This window comes from Cryptotermes secundus, unplaced genomic scaffold (assembly GCF_002891405.2).
Source record: "Cryptotermes secundus unplaced genomic scaffold, Csec_1.0 scaffold55, whole genome shotgun sequence".
NCBI classification, from domain to species: Eukaryota; Metazoa; Arthropoda; class Insecta; order Blattodea; family Kalotermitidae; genus Cryptotermes; species Cryptotermes secundus.
Window position 1 is genome coordinate 784,214 of NW_019740654.1, and position 18,760 is coordinate 802,973.

General features: G+C 35.7%; 3 protein-coding genes across 6 annotated transcripts in view; 2 read left to right on the forward strand and 1 right to left on the reverse strand.

The window, feature by feature from the left end:
• The window catches only part of LOC111872341 (protein phosphatase 1 regulatory subunit 21), a 25,445-nt gene extending 15,139 nt beyond the window's left edge, over positions 1-10,306 (forward strand). The window contains exons 11-18 of one of the 2 annotated variants that reach the window (XR_002844212.2): positions 834-961; positions 2,025-2,174; positions 3,185-3,370; positions 3,467-3,583; positions 4,912-5,058; positions 5,543-5,776; positions 6,701-6,784; positions 10,220-10,306. Coding sequence is in view for 1 of the 2 variants with exons in the window: in XM_023866107.2 (XP_023721875.1) it covers positions 834-961; positions 2,025-2,174; positions 3,185-3,370; positions 3,467-3,583; positions 4,912-5,058; positions 5,543-5,776; positions 6,701-6,727 (989 nt within the window). In the remaining variant the exon portion in view is untranslated. Of the gene's footprint in view, positions 1-833; positions 962-2,024; positions 2,175-3,184; positions 3,371-3,466; positions 3,584-4,911; positions 5,059-5,542; positions 5,777-6,700; positions 7,046-10,219 lie in introns of those variants that run through there. The other variant, XM_023866107.2, reaches the window with a different exon arrangement.
• LOC111872342 (iron-sulfur cluster assembly 2 homolog, mitochondrial) lies at positions 8,230-15,027 on the reverse strand. 2 transcript variants are annotated; one of them, XM_023866109.2, is made up of 3 exons: positions 14,925-15,027; positions 11,382-11,597; positions 8,230-10,393 (listed from the first exon to the last, which is right to left on the reverse strand). In XM_023866109.2, exons 1-3 carry the CDS (start codon positions 15,002-15,004, stop codon positions 10,216-10,218), a joined length of 474 nt encoding a protein of 157 aa, XP_023721877.1. In that variant the 5' UTR covers positions 15,005-15,027; the 3' UTR covers positions 8,230-10,215. The 2 variants fall into 2 exon arrangements, with proteins under 2 accessions (XP_023721877.1, XP_023721876.1); XM_023866108.2 differs by lacking the exon at positions 14,925-15,027 and adding an exon at positions 13,072-13,817.
• Positions 15,028-15,195: 168 nt separating this feature from the next.
• LOC111872343 (protein kinase C) overlaps positions 15,196-18,760 on the forward strand; it is a 48,243-nt gene continuing 44,678 nt past the window's right edge. For both annotated transcript variants that reach the window (XM_023866110.2, XM_023866111.2), the window contains exon 1: positions 15,196-15,561. In XM_023866110.2, the coding sequence (XP_023721878.1) occupies positions 15,217-15,561 (345 nt within the window). In that variant the 5' untranslated portion in view covers positions 15,196-15,216. The remainder of the gene's footprint in view (positions 15,562-18,760) is intronic.

Below are 18,760 nucleotides of genomic sequence, written 5' to 3' on the forward strand. Positions count from 1 at the left end.
TTTTCAGAATGCAAAAGCGGATCATTAGAACTATTATGAATGTAAGAACTAGAGACTCATGTAGGGAACTGTTCAAAAACCTAAAAATATTACCAATGTACTCACAGTATATATACTCTATAATTCTGTTTGTTGTAAATAGTAGAGGCCTATACAGTTCAAACTATGAGACCCACAATCTTAATACTAGACATACCACAAATTTGCACCTTCGCACATCATGCCTAACAATCTTTCAGAAAGGACCATATTATTTTGGTATTAAGGCTTATAACCACCTGCCATCCAGAATCAAGAGTATGAGTAATGATGTGAAATTATTTAAACTGAGGCTAAAAAGATTTTTTCTTTCAAATTCTTTTTATTCCTTAGAGGAATACTTTAACCATGTATGTAATTAAAATTGGTAATTGTACCCCTGATATGTTATAATTTTATATCATTACCTAAGTATTTTTTATCAATTATTGTTTTATAATTTTGATCATTTTATGCATTGTACATTAATATAAATCTTTTAACTGTCTTAATGACAAAAGTATGTATGTAGTTTTTGTATTTGCGTATTTTAATCTATTAGCTTGGGACAAAATCCATATCCACTGGTCAGCTGTACCATAAGGATCAACAGAATGTATAAATGTAAATAAATAAAAATGAACTTTTGTGATGAGAGTTATGAACCTCTGTGGTCTATCATGAAATTCCTTTGGATGGAATTTTCATTGTTTTTTACGGCCATCTTTATATTTTGGATTTCAAGTTTGTTATAGTAATTTATCAGGTAGAATAAGAGACCAAATGACACTAACTAATTTTATAAACTTTTGCAGATTTATCTCGAGCATACAATCAAAAGAGTAATTTGGAACATGAACTGCCTACATCTTCTGATCGCCTAAGAACAACAGATGAATGCCTAGTGAAGTCCATAGGAGCTATGGTATCAGCTACAGGCAAGGTTAGAATAATGATGATGTGTGATGTGTCTATGAATCATAGCATCAACTGTAGGCAAAGTCAGAGTAAGGAGTTAGGAGCTGTATTTTCAGCTACAAGTAAGATTAGAATACAGATAATCTGTGAAGTCTCTAGAGTTGTAGTATCAGCTATAGACAAGTTTGGAATAATTGCAACCTCTGATATTTGTAGGGACTATAGTATCAGTCACGGTCAAGGTTAGAATAATGATAATCTGTGAAGTATTGCAAGTACAGCTACAAAATTTTCATCTAGTAAAATCTGAAAGCGTAAAGTTATGCCAGCTGCATCATAGACATCTGCACTGTTAATGTGGGATGTATTATAGGTTATTCAGAACATAACAACTTCATAGGTTATTTTGTATCTAATTATATGGATGGATTGTAATGTTTGAACTTGAAAAGGTTGAAGGGGGAACTGACCATAGCCCATTTCAAGGTACAATCCTCTTATTCAACTGGAGGGACTGAGGAACATCACAAGAAACCTTAGCCTGGATAGAGATATGGACTGAACACCTTCTGTACACAAGTCTGAAGCATTATTGCTTCAGCCACCATATTTCCTGAATGTATTCTTGTAACATTTTCACTTAATTAGGTTGCTAAATATATGCAAACCAGCTTCTTGGTCTTACTCCATTTCATCTGCTAGACATTTGTCACATATATGGAACCGAAATTAATAGTTTGGTATTTTGATTTCCATACCAGAAATTTTATACTTGACAAGTGAAAATAATATGCTAAAATTATATTTACTAAAATGAGTTCATATGCACAACAGATCACTGTGGTCGCGGTACAAGGGCCAAGAAGGCACACCCCTTATACATTCATTCAAAATCAGTTCCTGAATTCTTGGGTGTTTATGGAATATACTGTTGAAGAATTACATTAAAAATGAATTCTGGCAGTTTTAAATAGTATGGCTCATGACATTAAATTCCAGGTGAAGTTAAAATTCAAATATTCATATTGTAAAATATGTGTCTGTGCTGTGCAGCAAGTCCCTGAAGTTTAAACCAAACACTGTTTCAGTTGGCTGCTGTGTTATCTGACAGTCTGGCAGAGTTATGCAGAGTGACAGGAGCAGCTTCCAAGTCAGTAATATCAAGTACTGGCAGCATGCATCCTGTTGTATCAGGCTTTAAGAAGAGAGCAGCGCTATATGTCAGTTCTCTTGACCAGGTAACTTAACCAAATTATGGATTTGGACATCAAACATTTGTATTTGCCCAGTACAATGCATACTTTACACAAAGCTCAAATCATCTTTAGCAATTTCCTCAAAAACTAATCATCATTCAGAAATTAATATAGACCACTTACACATTTAGTAACTTTTAGACACATTTTGTATGACAAATATAAATATGAGAAAATTCCTGATTTCTGACTGTTATGCATTGTATCTATGGTGCGGTTAGCTTTGCAACATAAGATTTATATCTGGAAATCATGTATTACTCCTGTTGTGTGGTGCAGAGGTTTGAATCTTATCCCTGCTTGCAATCATTAAACTATGTATAAGTAGCCCCATTTGATTCCTTATAAGTTTCACATAGTATGAAGATAGTGTGTAGAACATGGAGCCTGTGCTCAGCCACTTTGTTGTGGCATTCTTTTGTTTGTTTTACCTTCTCATGTACAGTGAAATCCATATTTAAATTTTATTTTGGAAGCAGTGGATTTTAACAGTAAACTGGGGAACATTCTAAGTGAAGGTAATGTAGTGCTGAGATTATTGGCTTGGATCTTTGGAATTTTACATTAAATGAGGGAAAACCTTAAATCAGAGTCCATTCTTATTTTTATCTTACTTAAGTAGTCACTCAGGGGGCATGCGGTAATGTAGATGGTTGAGGCACTATGCTACAAGCCAGAAGGTCACGGGTTCGATTTGCAATGAGGCCATTGGATTTATCTATTGATCTAATCCTTCCAGCTGCACTATGGCCCTGGGGTCCACTTAGCCTCTAACAGAAATGAGTACCATGTATATTCCTGGGGGCTGACAACCTGACCACCATCTATGTGCCGATTGTCTAGAAAATGTGGGAGCCTCAACATCTCACAACCCTGTGGGTTTCCACGGCCTGTTACAGGGACACCTTTACCTTTTTTAAGGAGTCACTCAACCCATGTGAAATTTTGCAGTGAAGAGGCAATATCAATTTCTTCCTTTGTGTGTATCGCAGGAAGAGTCTCCATCTATTCCTTATGAAGACGCCTTGCAAGAACATGAAGAAGTGAAGAGCAACGCATTGAGTTGTGACTCCCTGAATGAACAGCTAACAAAGTGCAGACAACAAGCAACAAAGCTGGAGCAGGATAAGGAGCATTGGCGATTGGAGTATCAACTGTTGCAGCTTCGTCACTGTAAAGTGAGTGCTAAGTCATGTATGTGTATGAGTATAACAGGAGATGAGTGTTCTTTTTACAGACTGTATTATGATATGAAAATTGTTTGTGTTTGTCAGAAAGTGAAGGATTTGGAAGGACAGATAGAATCACTCAGTGGTACCACCACACCACATAGTGATGATTCCCATGCAGATAAATTGACACCAATGGATCCTGCAACAGTCACCAACCTAGTAAGTTTATGTAGAATAAAAAATAAGTTCCTAAATAGGTTGTCTAATGGTAAGAAGTATATATTTTATACTTTAGTGACAATAATTTAACTCTTGGCTGAGCAGCTGCTGTCTTGTTTTCCTTTCTCTGGCTCTACAAGCTGGAGAAGGTAAGGGTAGTTCAGCTGTGGTTCTAGGAGAAGGGATATCAAAGTGGAGGTAGTACACTATTCACCATAAATACATTTCATGCGTGTTGCGTGAAATAATGAATTAATTAATTTATTTTGTTCTATATTTATATCTTTATTTTTGTCATTTATTTATTATGCTACATCATTAGAAATGGCACAGCACAGCACAGAAGTGCAGTGAAGTCAATTATTTTTTTAGAATGCATTGTACGTTTCTCTGTCACAGTTGTGTGATATCACCACATAACTAATGTACCTCACAGAGCTTGAGATATGATAACCAGGCAGTATATATCCTGACAGCTTTAAGAGCTTCTTGTGGTATTTCTCCACCAAGTAATTGCAGCCTTATTCTTGAAGCAGTCCTCAGCTTATTTACGCTGAACATTGCAATGTAGCACATAAGTACCCCATTTGTGTTTGGGAAATTTTGGGTTGAAATCTGACCAGCTGTCTTGACAGCCTTTCATGATTTACCCACGTAGTATCCCTTTTGTGTTCAGAAAATTTTTGACCAGCCATCTTGATAGGCTTATCATGAGTTGCCCAAGTCCCTCTGTACAAATAGGAAGGAATGGTAGTTTGATATAGGCCGTATCTGCTTGTTCCCACATCCATCCTGATTCTTCAAACATGGTCATTCTGCCATATCACAGTAACTGATACAATGTCAGAATAACTGACTAACCATAGTAAAAACATATTCAGGCAGATTTTCTATGAGGTCTGAGGTTCTTACAGTGATGACTTTGAAGATAACTGTCTTCTCAAGAGCGCCGTATAATTTTGAAAATGTTCACCATCGTTTCAGAGGAATGTACCATCTTTCAAGATCCAGTGTTTCTTTCCTGTTCTCTTTCCTATAATTGGTTTGCTCATGACTCCTAGCCTGGCTTTCCCACGTCCCTATATCTGTACCATATTTGTCCACACTCAGCTTATTCTTCTACCCTGATGATAGAGGCAGCACGTGTCTCTGAACATTTGCCACACTACACGGCATTATATCCCCGAAAACAACAATCTTCAGAGACAAAATTTTTTATCAGTTTGACACCTGTTTGGCACTTTGAAAACATGTACATAATTCAGATATGTTACTGTAAGAAAATTTAATTCTGATGAACTTGCAGCCAATATTTTTCATATTTTTAGCTTGGTCGACTGGCGACTCCACTTGGGTTCCCAGCTGAAGCAGAGGCTCGTGAACAGGAAGTGAAGAATTACTTGACAGGCCGTATTAACGAACTGGTGGCAGAATGTCAGTGTGCTGAAACCAGAGCTGGAACACTTGCTGCAGAGGTCAGCAATAATTTGATTTATATTCTTTCCAGTATTCTACTTGATACTGACCACTTTGTAAGTTGGCAGATGAAATAAACTTCTGCTTATAACAATGGTTCTAATAATTTGACCTCAGAAAGAGAAAATAATAGGAGAATGGAGAAAATCACACAAGGAGCCTCATAATTTGTACCCTTCACCATATATTCTCAGGGTAATTAATCAAGGAGGATGACACGAGTGGAACATAAGGCATACATGGAAGATACGAGTCATGTATATGTCATGAATCAGAGAAATAATGTCTGAAGCTGGAATCATGGATCATAATTTGAGAGTAGTTCTACTGGGAAGCACAAATGGAGTGGTTTTTCTTTCATATTCTCCTCACCTGAAGATGAAACAGAAGCCATTTCCAAAATGCAACCTTTTCAATTAACACAATGTGAGAAGTAAAAAAGGTAACACCTTTAATTAAACTTTTTTTCTCTCTCTCTTCTAGTGCCAGGTATTACAAAATCGACTGGAATTATGTCTTCAAAATAAACTACAGGCAGAATCCAGTCTACAGCAAGTGCAAGATCTTGCTGCAAAACTGCAAGAAGATCTGCAAACTACCACACACAACTATGAGACGCAGTTGAGCATAATGTCAGAGCATCTGGCTAACATGAATGATAAGCTGACAGTTCAATGGGATGAAATTGATCAACTGAAGTACCAGATGACTAATAAAGTAAGTATTTTGTGCCCATTACCAAATAAATATGGCTTTATTCCAGCTCTTCATCATGCTGAAATTTGTAAATGGATTACTTCAGGAAAGTTTAAACTTGCTCTACCTCTAATCTGGAAAACTGATGGTAATTCTGTTGATTTTATACAGTGAAACCTCATTTAAGATTTATTTTTTGGAGCAGTGTTAAGAATGGTGAATTATTCTTCATTATTGTCACATCCCCATATTAACCACTCCACATAAGAAGAAATATTGCTGGATCCACATTATTATTCAAACCTTGGTGCCAAACTGTATTATATCCAACTGGAAGTCAAGGAACAGAATTGCAGTTGTGTATGTAAACTATTTCTGGATATCATGAGTTTCTGTTAGAATGAGCGTTTCTTTTTATTCAAATGTTATAATGTCTTGTAATGTTGAGGTTGCACTGTATTTCTCCTTCAAACATACATTCCATATGGTTGAGTGGTAGGGAAGACATTACAATTCACACATGATGGATATTGTATTTTTTACAAAATATACCTGAAAATGACAGAGGCATGTCTCTAAAAACATTACAGTTATGGTAGCATCAGTAACAACACTCCACTGCTTTTGAAATATTCCCATATTTTTAACATATTCTGTGGATATGTGAGTTGAGACAGTTGCCAGCATCTGCCATTCACATGTTTATGAATATGAGAATAAGAAGTGTCATATTATAATATGACACTTCTTATTCTCATATTCATATTCATATAAATTCTGATGTACTGTACTTACCTGACTATAATTATAGTCAGGTAAGTACAGTACATCAGAATTTATATTGCAGGAGAATGGTTTTTCTTCATTTTATATATGTGAGGGCCTATGCTGGCATTAACAATTTCAGTGACAGTTTATCTAATTAAAATGCATGTTCTTTTCCAGTCTGGTCGCAAGGGTAAGCAGAAATAGGGAATCTGAAGACAAACCAAAAGAACTGCATTTGACATGCCCATCAAAACAACTCAGGTAAAGTGTAGCTGATGTGTGTATGAATGTAGGCCTTTCTCTTATGGATGCAGTGTTAGAATCCATAATTTGCATATATTAACTGTCTTTTAGTGCATACAATCTCACTCATCACTTCACACTACATGTTTCGGCATCATTCTGCCATCCTCAGGTATATTAATCATGTTGAACCATTGCACTGCTTGCCATCAAGTGTCCATTTATAAAATGATATAAAATGTGTTTGTTTTGTTCATTAATAAAATTTATATATTAAAACTTGTTAAGACCTATCATTTTACACGTCGTATATCAAACTCGTGTGTAATGCCATTCATCCACTATAGGAGTCGTTCTTCTTATGTTTTAATTGTATATATACTGTGTCTTATGGTGTGTCTTTCTTATGTGGCTACGTACGTTGTACGTTAGAACCTATTACATAAGCCTTTACATTACCAGCAAGAATTTCAGTTATACATAAAACTGAAATCGGCCCATAACCAACAGCTGAAAATAATTTATCATGTGATTATAAAGTTTCTTCATCCATATATGTTCACATAAGTTTCTGTAACTTGAGCTTAGTTTGGGATTGGATTAAAATGGCATTTTTCAAAATGTGGGATACCAAAGGGCTTGAACAGGCTTACAGATTAATGAAAGCTTTGAAATGTATGTTATTGTAACAAAATATAACTGCAAAAAAGTGCTGTAAAACCAAAATTATATTGTTACACATAGGTATCTATCAAATTAACCAGGAAGATATTTAAAGTATATAAATTATGTTCAAAACATAGTAACACAAGTGTACGTACAGCACTGTGACATATTTAAATATCCAAATTAATATGAGGTATGTTCCTTTTCAATGTACCCACTTTGGAATACAATGGATATATCCCCTTATTTAACTTATGACTGGAATATGTGGTCCAAATCAGTTCTCATCAACGTCAGCATCTTTAATTTTGCTGTCATGGCTTTAATCCATGTGTCAAGTGACAGAAATTTGCCTGCTCCTGAGAGCTTTCTATAATTTTTGAAAGAATCTAAAATTATAACATACTCGATCATGCTTGTAAGAACGATGTGGTACATTTCTTCAATTTTGATTAATTGTTCCTGCAGAAAATTGGAAAGACAGTATGACATATACAGACATACAGGCATGGTGAAGATTGCCTGTTTGTTGTTATTCTGGTGGTGTCTGCAAGTGCTCAAAATGTCTGTCTAGTATGTTGCATCAGATGTGAAATGTTGTGGCACTGCATGTTGGTACAGGACACCCAAATGGTGGAGAAAAATTATCACCACCACATTCCAACACTGCATGTTGATTTCCTTTTTTGAGGGGGGGCTGAAGACTGGGACCTTTCCATTGGCTTCTTTTGTTGATAGTGGGACTGTAATGAAGTACAATTTGTCAGTGGTAATGCTGTGAAGAAATACATTACCAAGTTCTTCGTTTAAGTTCTTGACAAACACTTAGTACTCTGATCAAACATTAGCAACTTGAAGGGCCAACAGCAGCACCATCTTTTCATCTTTAAATCAGCATGCAGTATTGCATATGGATTATGTACTGAAACAGATAATGCATTTCAGAGTTTGTGGACAATGATGCATCAGTCATCTTGAACAATAACTGCCACTGTATTCAACAAAACTTTATTTCAGGAGGTTTAATAGCATCCTGCCTGATGCTCATCAACTATGAAAAATGGTTATCCCAACATAAATCACTACCACATATCATGCTTCCCTCGCCATAAGATTCTTGCATCATGCAGAATGTTTCTGTACAAGTTTTCCTGAAGTGAACAAAAAACCTGATTGCACACTGTTGTTTGATACATGACTCTGTTTATCATCCCATAGCATGAGCAGACAAAACTCGGTACACTTCCTTTCATTGATGTTTACTCATAACTGATAGTACCAAAAACAGATGCTGGTGTATCACATGACAGCCCAATGCTGCCAGTACAGTGCTTACTGTGTTGCCATTTCTCTCCAAAATAACTAGCCCTCTTCACAGCCCTTGCAATGCCTGAAGCTCAGTGGAGAAAATATGTCAGAAAGGAGCTTGATTACTCAAATTATCATTGCATAAACTGGTTATATTTGTAATATGATTCACATAATCAGGTTTCATCATCATTATGTCTGCATATATATCATAAGAATGTCAAAATTATTGTACAGAATTTCATAAAACATTTATTCTGAAACATTCACATCTTCAGAGAAATAATTGTATAAATTACTATATGAGGAAAAACAATAAGTGTTACTGAAAAATAAGTACTAACAGAAGCAGCAAAACATATCATAGTATTATAGAGTAATATCTGTTTTACTAATACAAATATTGATAATTGACATTATTTTCTTTTCCATGCATTGTAACAGAATCTCAAGACATGTTCATACGATCAGTGATATTAATTCCAAACAGTATTATGTAACCGGTTGTCAACAGTAGTAGTGATTAAGTGGTGAAGAAGGGCTCTTCTGTTTTACATGGCTTCAAACCAAATGTGTTTCTATATGTACACAAATGGAGTGATTGAAACTTAGTGTATTAAGAAAACCAAACCACATTATTCCTACCCAGCATTCAGAGTTTTCTATACAGATGGAACATGAAGTATTCAGCAGACTATCTTGAAATCAGTATGGAATATTACAATTTGTGTAGAAGAGATAGGTTCTATATAGCTAAGTTTATGATAAATAAAATTTAAGTAATGACATGTTAAATATTTGTTAATAGTGTTACTGAAACCTACAAGGTCTAATCCTTCGAACTATAAAACAGACCAAGCTAATGATGAGTGCTTTGGGGATTGGCCAAATTCACACATCCTATACAGATTCTAAGATATGCTGTAGGATACTTCATGTGTTGCATCATTTTACTCCTAAATGGGTGTTATTTTTTGTAGGTAGTAATGGGCTATGATATGAAAAATTTGCATGATCTGGATCAAATTTTTTCTCCTTACGGGGGACATTTTTGTAACATTTCTGTTACTGCATTAATTTACATACAATTTGTTATTGGTATGTACTACATATGTTCCAAAAAGAAACATAACTTATATATTCATTTTTCATTTGTCCAGGAGAGTTACATGCAGAACAGTACACTCACTTTATATTTCTCATATCATTCCAAGTGTCTCAGGCTACTTATGCAAAGCAGATTTTAGGACAGAGCCATGAATACATAAGGAGAAATAGAAAATTAGTCTTTTAAAATAATTACTACAGCATGATAAAATAATTTAGGTTAAATAATGGTAAGATTTTTACTTAATTTTTATATACAGTTATACATATTATTAAAAAGTGTGCTTTATTATGTACAAGTATATACATTTTAATTTAAATGAATATATAAGTACAAATAAATAATGAAACAATACATTGTTTTTTATTTAGTCTACTTTAATAGAAAAAGAAGCACCACAGGAACAGCCCTGTTCTGCGAGAGGATTGTTGACTATCCGAAAGGCTGATCGTATCAGCTCCTGATGATATTCAATTGTTGAGCCTCGTACATATTCCAGTGACGTCTCATCTATTACAACTTGTGCGCCATTTTTGTTGAAGACACTGTGGAAAAATATAAGATAGTGGTACATTTTGGTAAGTGAAGAAAATACCCATTCTTAATCTCATACATGTAAAGTGGCAACAGGTATTCTCTGAGCTGCCGGAAAATGTGGCTTTATGGAAAGGAATAATCTTTTTGTGTGGGAAAACGTAGTTGTGTAATACAGTGCTATTTTAAGATCATGCAGTGAAACATATTGCTAATTTTTTGCTCTGGTTCCAGAAAAATGATGTAATATAAAAAGCCAAATTAACCTGTAAGAAATTGAGATTTTTCAATACCATTTTGGCAAAGACTTTCTTCTTGATCAGATCATAGTTTCTTTATTCATATTCAGCTCTTCCCTTTTCTGAACAATCAAGTGACAATCATTATTCACCATTTCAGTTACTTTCTCCACATTTTGGCCAGTTATTGAAGATGAGATGGCAAGAGCTTCTGTTTGTTATGTCTTCCATCCAGTCTTGAATCACTTAAACCACACAACAACCTGTGTTCTACTCATTGCTCCTTTCCCATAAATTCCTATAACATTCTGTACATGTCAGAACACATTTCCCCAGTGTTACCAGAAATTTAATGTTGATTCTTTGTTTCACGAATCTGTCATCCATGTCTGTGACAAGTAAGACACTGTGCCAATAAAGAATTTACAGCAGCCATAGCAAAATTAATCCCAATGACTGTGATACAAAATTGCTAATCATGGAGTCACATAATCAAATATGTACCAACTATGTGTTGCCAACTGCTGCACAAAATTTCAGTGTAATTATTTATCAGACCTTTTCAATCAAAAGCATTCCTTTTATTCTGCCTAAAATGTATATATGCTCCTGTACTAGATAATAGCCTCATGCTGATGCAAAACGATACTGTATTCAAATAATGAGAAGTTATTAGCTGTTTAAAAAATGTTATTCCTGCACAATGAATATTACTATGAGTGAATAAATAATTGTTACATAAACTATATGTGGTACTTACACATCATCATCCTTGATACTCTTCTCCAGGTCAAATTTATACTGGAAACCTGAACAACCGCCTCCTTCAACCATAACCCGCAAAAAGCTACCATCACTTGCAATTTCTTTCAGACGCTTTACACAGCTATCACTGATGTGCAGTGCATCAGTTGCAGTCTCATCTTCCGTATGTGGGGCTGTTGACATCAGCTGAGAATGTGGAACATCTTGGAGTCTGAAAATGTTTTGTATGGTTTACAACAGAGTAAGACACCACAGGTTTTCCGAAACAACCTAGATTTAGGTAACAAACTGTTATGTCCTATAGCCCAGTCCTGTGATATAGTATCAACTAACAGAGGAACATTTTGGTGGCAGAACCCAACAACTTAACACCACTAATACCAAGACCCACTATTGGACATGATCCTTAACCAGTTCCATAAATTTCTCATCCTCACTTTCCAAAAGATCCATCACCTTAGTCTGCCTAATAGACATTTTCCAAGATATTTACCAGCCAAAATTCTGTATGTATACCTTTTCCCCTAGTAGAAGCTATGTGCGTATCCTATCATGGACTCCTAGATTTCACTGCTATAACAGTCTAACCTGTGTAAACCGATGAAGTTCCTTGAGTTCCAAAAAAATTACTGATATTGTAGAATCTGAAATGTATAAAAAATTTAAAAACTGTTTGACCTGATTAAAATGTAAATTACAGAATATTATTAGTGGCATAATCATTAAGCCTTCAATTTTTGAAAACTTAAAAAGCTTAAAGTATCCTTTGAAATTCCTTGATGGAAGTATGAATTTACATTTGCTTGATTTCCTCACCAGAAAATTTGTGTAGAAGATGAGAGAAAAAGACGTGTGAAAAATTGGGATGAGAATGCTTCAGATTTTAGGTTAATCTAAATGAATACAAAATTAAATCCTAAAGAACCCATCAGTTAATCATTGCATGCTGTCATTCTTATACTACACATACAGGGGTTGGACAAAACAACAGAAACACTACGGATACTATACATATTTTTTTATTAATATGGTACTTGACCACCTTTTCCCTTCAATACAGCCACAATCCTTGGAATGACCTCATATAAGTTTTGAACAATCTCTATTGGAACTTTATACCATTCTTTCTGAAGAACATCTTCAAGTTGCTTTAGAGATCTTGGAAGTGGGGAACTGTTCCTCACTCTAGTCTCAGAAACTGAGAGAGTGGTTCAATGATGTTCATAACTGGTGACTGTGCTGGCCAGGGAAGGTGTTGAAGTTCACCTTCATGCTCTTCATACCATGACTGAACAATTCCAGCTTGTGAATGGGTGAACTGTTGTCTTGAAAAACTGCATTGTTCAGAAATAACATCTGGATCATGGGATGCACCTGATTACACAACCTGTCCATGCACTCCTTTGCAGTAATTGGTCATGAAGGGTAATAATGGGATCAACAGAACACTGTACCATGATGTTGCTGCCCAAACCAGCACATATGGAAGCCGACGTGCCGAGGGGACCTAATATGGATTCCACCTCACACTATGTGAAATCTTAACTATTGTAATCTACTGTAATCTATTGTAAACAATTTTAAGTATTGTAACTTTATTCTCTTATTGTAATCAGCCAATGTACAGTAACTGACTTGTCCTATATCATGTAACAATGATCTATAGAGACAAAATAAATACATACATACATAACCTCCCCTGTGTTTCACTGTTGGAACCAGGCATCCTTAGGTGTTCTTCAAACGCCAACTCTTCCTGATACAGGGAACAGCGTGAAGGATGACTCATCTGAACATACCACACATGCATTTCCAGTTGTCTGATATCCAGGTTTTATGGTCATGACACCATCGTTTATATATGTGCATTATTTTCAGAAATCAAGAGGCTTCCTGATGCAGGGAACAGCGTGAAGAATGAGTCATCTGAACATACCACACGTGCATTTCCAGTTGTCTGATGTCCAGGTTTTATGGTCATGACACCATCATTTATGTATGTGCATTATTTTCAGAAATCAAGAAGTTTGGCAATAGCAGCCCTACCACGGATGCTGGATTTGTGAAGCTCATGCTGGACAGTTTTTGCAGAAACATGGTCTTCAAGACGAATATTCAGTTCTTCTGTCCTTTCACCTTTGTGGCAGTAGTTCTGTGATTTTTTGAAACAATCCTTCTCAATATATGACACTCTTTCTGTCAGTGTTGATTTTCGCCTACTGTTCCTCTTCGCTAATGTTATCTTCCCGTGATTCGCGTATGCCGACATAACCTTAGAAACTTTCGCTCTCTCTACACCTAATAATGTGGCAGTTCCTATTATTGATGTTCCAGCTAACTGCGCACCGACATCTGCCCTCTTTCAAAATCAGACAAGTCTCCCATTTTCCAGTTCTTCTGCATGGACTGTCACTCAACACAATCATTAATGCACCGAAACGAGCACTACAGAGTGTAAACAAATGGTAGAACATTCCATGTTGCTGATACAAACAAATTCTATTCCTCAATTTCTTAATGTTTACATTAATTTGTTCAACCCCTGTAAAATTGTGAGTTAACGCTTTGAGTTCATAATCCTACTTTCTTCATTTTCATTTTATTACCTCCATTTGCCTTCCAATAGATTGCTTTGTAGATTTTAACACCAAAATTAGTTATTTTGTCTCTCTTGTTGAGCCATATATGTATCTGGACTATAATAATGCTAGTTGTTTTAGTTACCTTAATACTGTATGAAGTTAAAAATGAAAAATTACATAACATCCTCCAGTCACCAATAAATTATTTTTTCCTTAAATGTCCTGATATATTCCTCCATTTACACTTTACTTTTAATGCAACAAAGTGAGACCACTTTACAAGCCATAAGATAATCATTTTGTTTTTAAACTGGGTGATTTTAATATACTGTAATTCTTTTGGAATATCCAATTGTATATAATAAATAAAATGAAACAGTAATGCATTACACTGTAAAATCGACCTTGTCAAAAATTTATGTTTTATTTAAGATACATGGGGGGGGGGGAAATAATAAATAAGCAGTGTCCATAGTTTAGAATATGGGTTAACATTGTTAAAACTACAGTCTTCAATTTAAAACATATTCAAAACAAACGCTACTTTGGTATCCTGCACGAATTCCTTCCCTACAATTTTCTAACATTGAAGGGCATTAATAACAGTTGCGATTGAACCCAGATCCTATATATATAACTACTGATTTTATGTTATGCACGACTTTGGTTGCATCCACAGATTCCAACTGCAAGCAATTTCTAAAAATAACTTAATAACCTGTGCGAATGGCACTACTTTTAAGAAGGTGGCAAAATAATCATTTGACAAATTAAAATCGATCCAAAAGAATCTACTTTATGAAGATATTCATAGATGGCGCGGATTTTATCAGATGTCTCATGTCAGAATGATTCCCTATAACGACTTTCTATCAAAAATGAATACATGGTTTATCTGTGAACAACATAAGTGCCATAGAGACAATAGTTATAAAGCTTTCAGGAATGTGACTTACTTCAACAAGTGCAAATAATTTGTTTTATAACCCAAATCTGTAGTTAAATTGCGCACCACCAGTCTCCCAATTGACGCCATGTTGGTTGTGACGTAACGAAAGGCATTGTGGGATAGCTAATTAGAGTGCAGTGAATTTTTAACAAAATCGACCTTCATGGCTGTCAAGAAAGCCTTGTTTTTGAAAGAAATTTCAAGAGTATCCATATGCGGTTGACATATTATTTAGTTACGTGAGTGGGCTGCCGGATCTGTTGAAGAGTTTTGTGCGAGTTGTGGGTCAGACGACGCCAATGTTCACTGGAACCGTAAGGGTGAAAATATGCGAGGCTTGCGGGTTGAGACCCACGGATTTTCAAACGCGGCATAGTATGGCGTTTGGGAAACCTGATGACCAGCCAATAGATCCTTATGTGTCGATAGACGTGGATGAAAATCATTTAGATCGTTCATCAACAAAACCGAAGACTTGTGATCCAGTATGGAACGAGTACTTCGTCCACGACGTCCAAGGCGCCGTCAACCTGGGGTTGACTGTTTTCCACGATGCCGCCATCCCGCCTGACGATTTTGTGGCAAACTGCAATATTCCATTCGAAGATCTCGTTCACAGAGATCGGGATTCTGCTGACTTTTGGGTATGGTCTTTATTTTCTGCTAGTTTACTAGAGGCCTAGAATGTGTACTTCGCTTCTAAACTCAAGGTCCCACAGTGCATATCGTTCCCTCAGTTTTCGCATCCCAAGACCCTAGAATTTGCTTTCTGCTGTAACACATATTTGAATTTATTTAACTTTGCGCTAAGAATGTTACCCATAGGTACACTAATGGAAGTTGTTAAGACACTTCTAATGAGGCATGATAGTTAACAACGGTTAGTGCTTTGGCATGCTATGACAGACAAATTTAATTTCTCAGATTAACACTGCTGCATACACAAACGTGCGCTGCGTCATTTGTTTATATACAGGTTATTTACATTCGTTACTAAAGCTTTATGGAAGTCCTACCACTGTATCAGTTGGCAAACATGTATTGGGTTTGTATATTTTACTTTCCCATTTGGTATTCCATTTCATTTGAATAGTTTGTTGACTTTAATAATAAAGACGTAATTGCAGTCACATATTCTGCACTGACATAAAACCCTACCCAAACAATTTATGTAAGTATTAGTAGCCAATCAAAACTGAAGTTAACCACCCTAACATTGAATGTTACATAAAATAAACCAAACTAAAACTGAGGAAGCTTGACCTAGCTTTTGAATTTCCAATAGAAGTTGCTCATGCTGTCACAGTGTCCAGTGATTTTCATATATTGTTATGAACCAGATGCTTATTCACAGTTGCTGCAGATAAAATATAAAGAGATGAGAGAATGCAATACACATAATTATTTGGTAATGAACAAAGATTAATCTTTGAATTATAGCATAACTTCCTTGCCATCTAACACCAAAGCCCAACACTGGACCTGATCCTAAGTTCAATTTAAAGATAAAATGTTTGTACCTTTAAAGCATCCAATTTTACATACATATTTTGGGATGGACAGATACCTTAAGGGGTCCTTGCCTGCTCTATATAAGCATTGTGATAGCTGTATTGCAGAAGCATTTAAAATACAGACGCATCTGGCATAACTACCTCATTATGAACTAATTTGAGAGGGGCCACGCCATAGCTTAAGCGGTTGGTCGCTGGCTTCCCACCGTGGCAGCCCAGGTTCGATCCCGGGTCTGGACAAGTGGGATTTGTGGTGGACAAACTGGTGCTGGGGCAGGTTTACTCCAAGTACTTCAGTTCCCCTGCCAATATTCATACCACCAATTGCTCCACAATAAGCCTCACCTATCATCTGAGGCTGGTACAATAGGCCAGAAGTGGCCGCAGTACAAGGGACTTAGTCCCATCCCACTAGCAATAAAAAAAATAAACTAATTTGATATGTGAAATTCTCAAAAATGTGTGAGATTTTAAAGTCTGAATAGCTTCAGTGTCAATTGCTTCATATAGATTTTAAAAAAACAAGAGGTTTTTAATTTTACTTTTCTGTTTATTTACTCGTAGTATATATATGAGAAAATACTAGGGTTCCCAGATACCCTGTTTTCCCTGGATTCTTCCGTTTTTTCACCCAAATTTTGTTCCTCCATTTATTGTTTACCTGGAGTGGATAATTCTCCATTTTTTATTCAAGTCCATTGCGAATTGTATTTCATGGGTTAAATATTATCATAAAATTTCTGTAATCCTTGGAAAATGACATTGTTATAGTTTCTTTCGTTGTGTTGCATTTTGTGAATGTTGGCAACACTTGAGGTTCTAAACCAAAGCAGAGGTTGTTGGTGATAGTGTATTTTTAATCTGTTCAATCTCTGCTAGAGAGTCAGTGTCAAGTTAGCAGAAATGTTTGAGGGCGAAGAAGATCCATCAAAGACTCCTCCATGAAAGAAGTTGAAATTCCAGGCCAAACATAATAAAATATATGTTTTCGTGGGTTAAGCCAGGACCGATTATGTATATTTTATAGCCTATTAGTTGTGAAAAATGTCATTATAAACAAGCAATGAGACATCACTCCTTTTTTTTTTTTACAAAATCTGGCAACCCTATCTGGGACTGTAAACTGTACGAGGACCAACGGGCAACACTGAGGGACATTTTGTTTGAGAACAGCAAAAAAGAATACCCAAAATCAGTTATAGAGCTCTTAACGCTGGAAGAATAATGATTTCTGCAAGGCATGTNCCCCTGAATGGTTGGACAATTTTGGGGGGTTAAGTATTTAAGAGGTTGTCCCTATGTCTGTACCTAATGAATGTGAAGGTTCTGGGTCCAAAACTAGGGGCCTTTCAGATGGGCTGAAAATAAAACTGATTTTCTCAGTAACAGCTCTGATGATTTTGATTAAATGTCAATAGTTTATAAAGATGATTTTGGTAAATAAAACTGCATGTGTGATACCTTCAAGAAAATAATTATACACATACATAAAATGGGCCCAAATGTGGAATGCCAATTTTGTTGAAAATAGCTTTACTGGTCAGATGGATTTCAGTCTGATATGGTATTCCATAAGTAGCAGTGGCCTACTGAGATACAGTCAGCTTTGTTTGCATGGTAATATAGTCAGGGTCAGTCATACATAGGGACGCGATTTATATGCCCTAATAATCCCTTAAATATGTATGCATTTATGCATGAAAAACTTCCGAAATATGCACATAAAAACTTATACCAAATATTAAAATTGATTTTACATTATTTTAAGACCAAAAAATCAATACTTAAGTTCATTTTATGAATGATTCACCTGCAACCAAAAGCTATACTTAAATGCAAATCATGCAACAAAGCCAACATATCTCATTACAAATTTAGAAAACCAGTGGTACTCACATTTAGCTCTCCGAACTTTCAACTTCTCTTCTGTTGCAGTTCACAATTACTAAATGTTCTAGGTTTTCCATAGTTAGTACCTTCCTATTGTCTCCTAAGATGTCCTTATAGTGTGAAAAACTTCTGTCCACCTCACAGGAACTTAGGGGCACATGTACAAAAGCCACTATTTGCTCCACTGTTAGTGATTTTTTACTTGGCAGTTCAGTACGTTTACCGGCTAAAATTTCTTCAATTTCACAAATATGTTCATATCCTGGATTTTTTGAAAGAATGTTGTGTACTTTTCCTTTACTACTTCACCAGCTCTTCCAGGAACCGAATTCAATTTGGAAACAGTGGTTTTGAACACACTTAACGACTGATACAGAGTAGTATTGCTATTGCTTGCCTCCAGTGAGGAAATGGCGGATGGAAGATGAGAGAAGTGAGC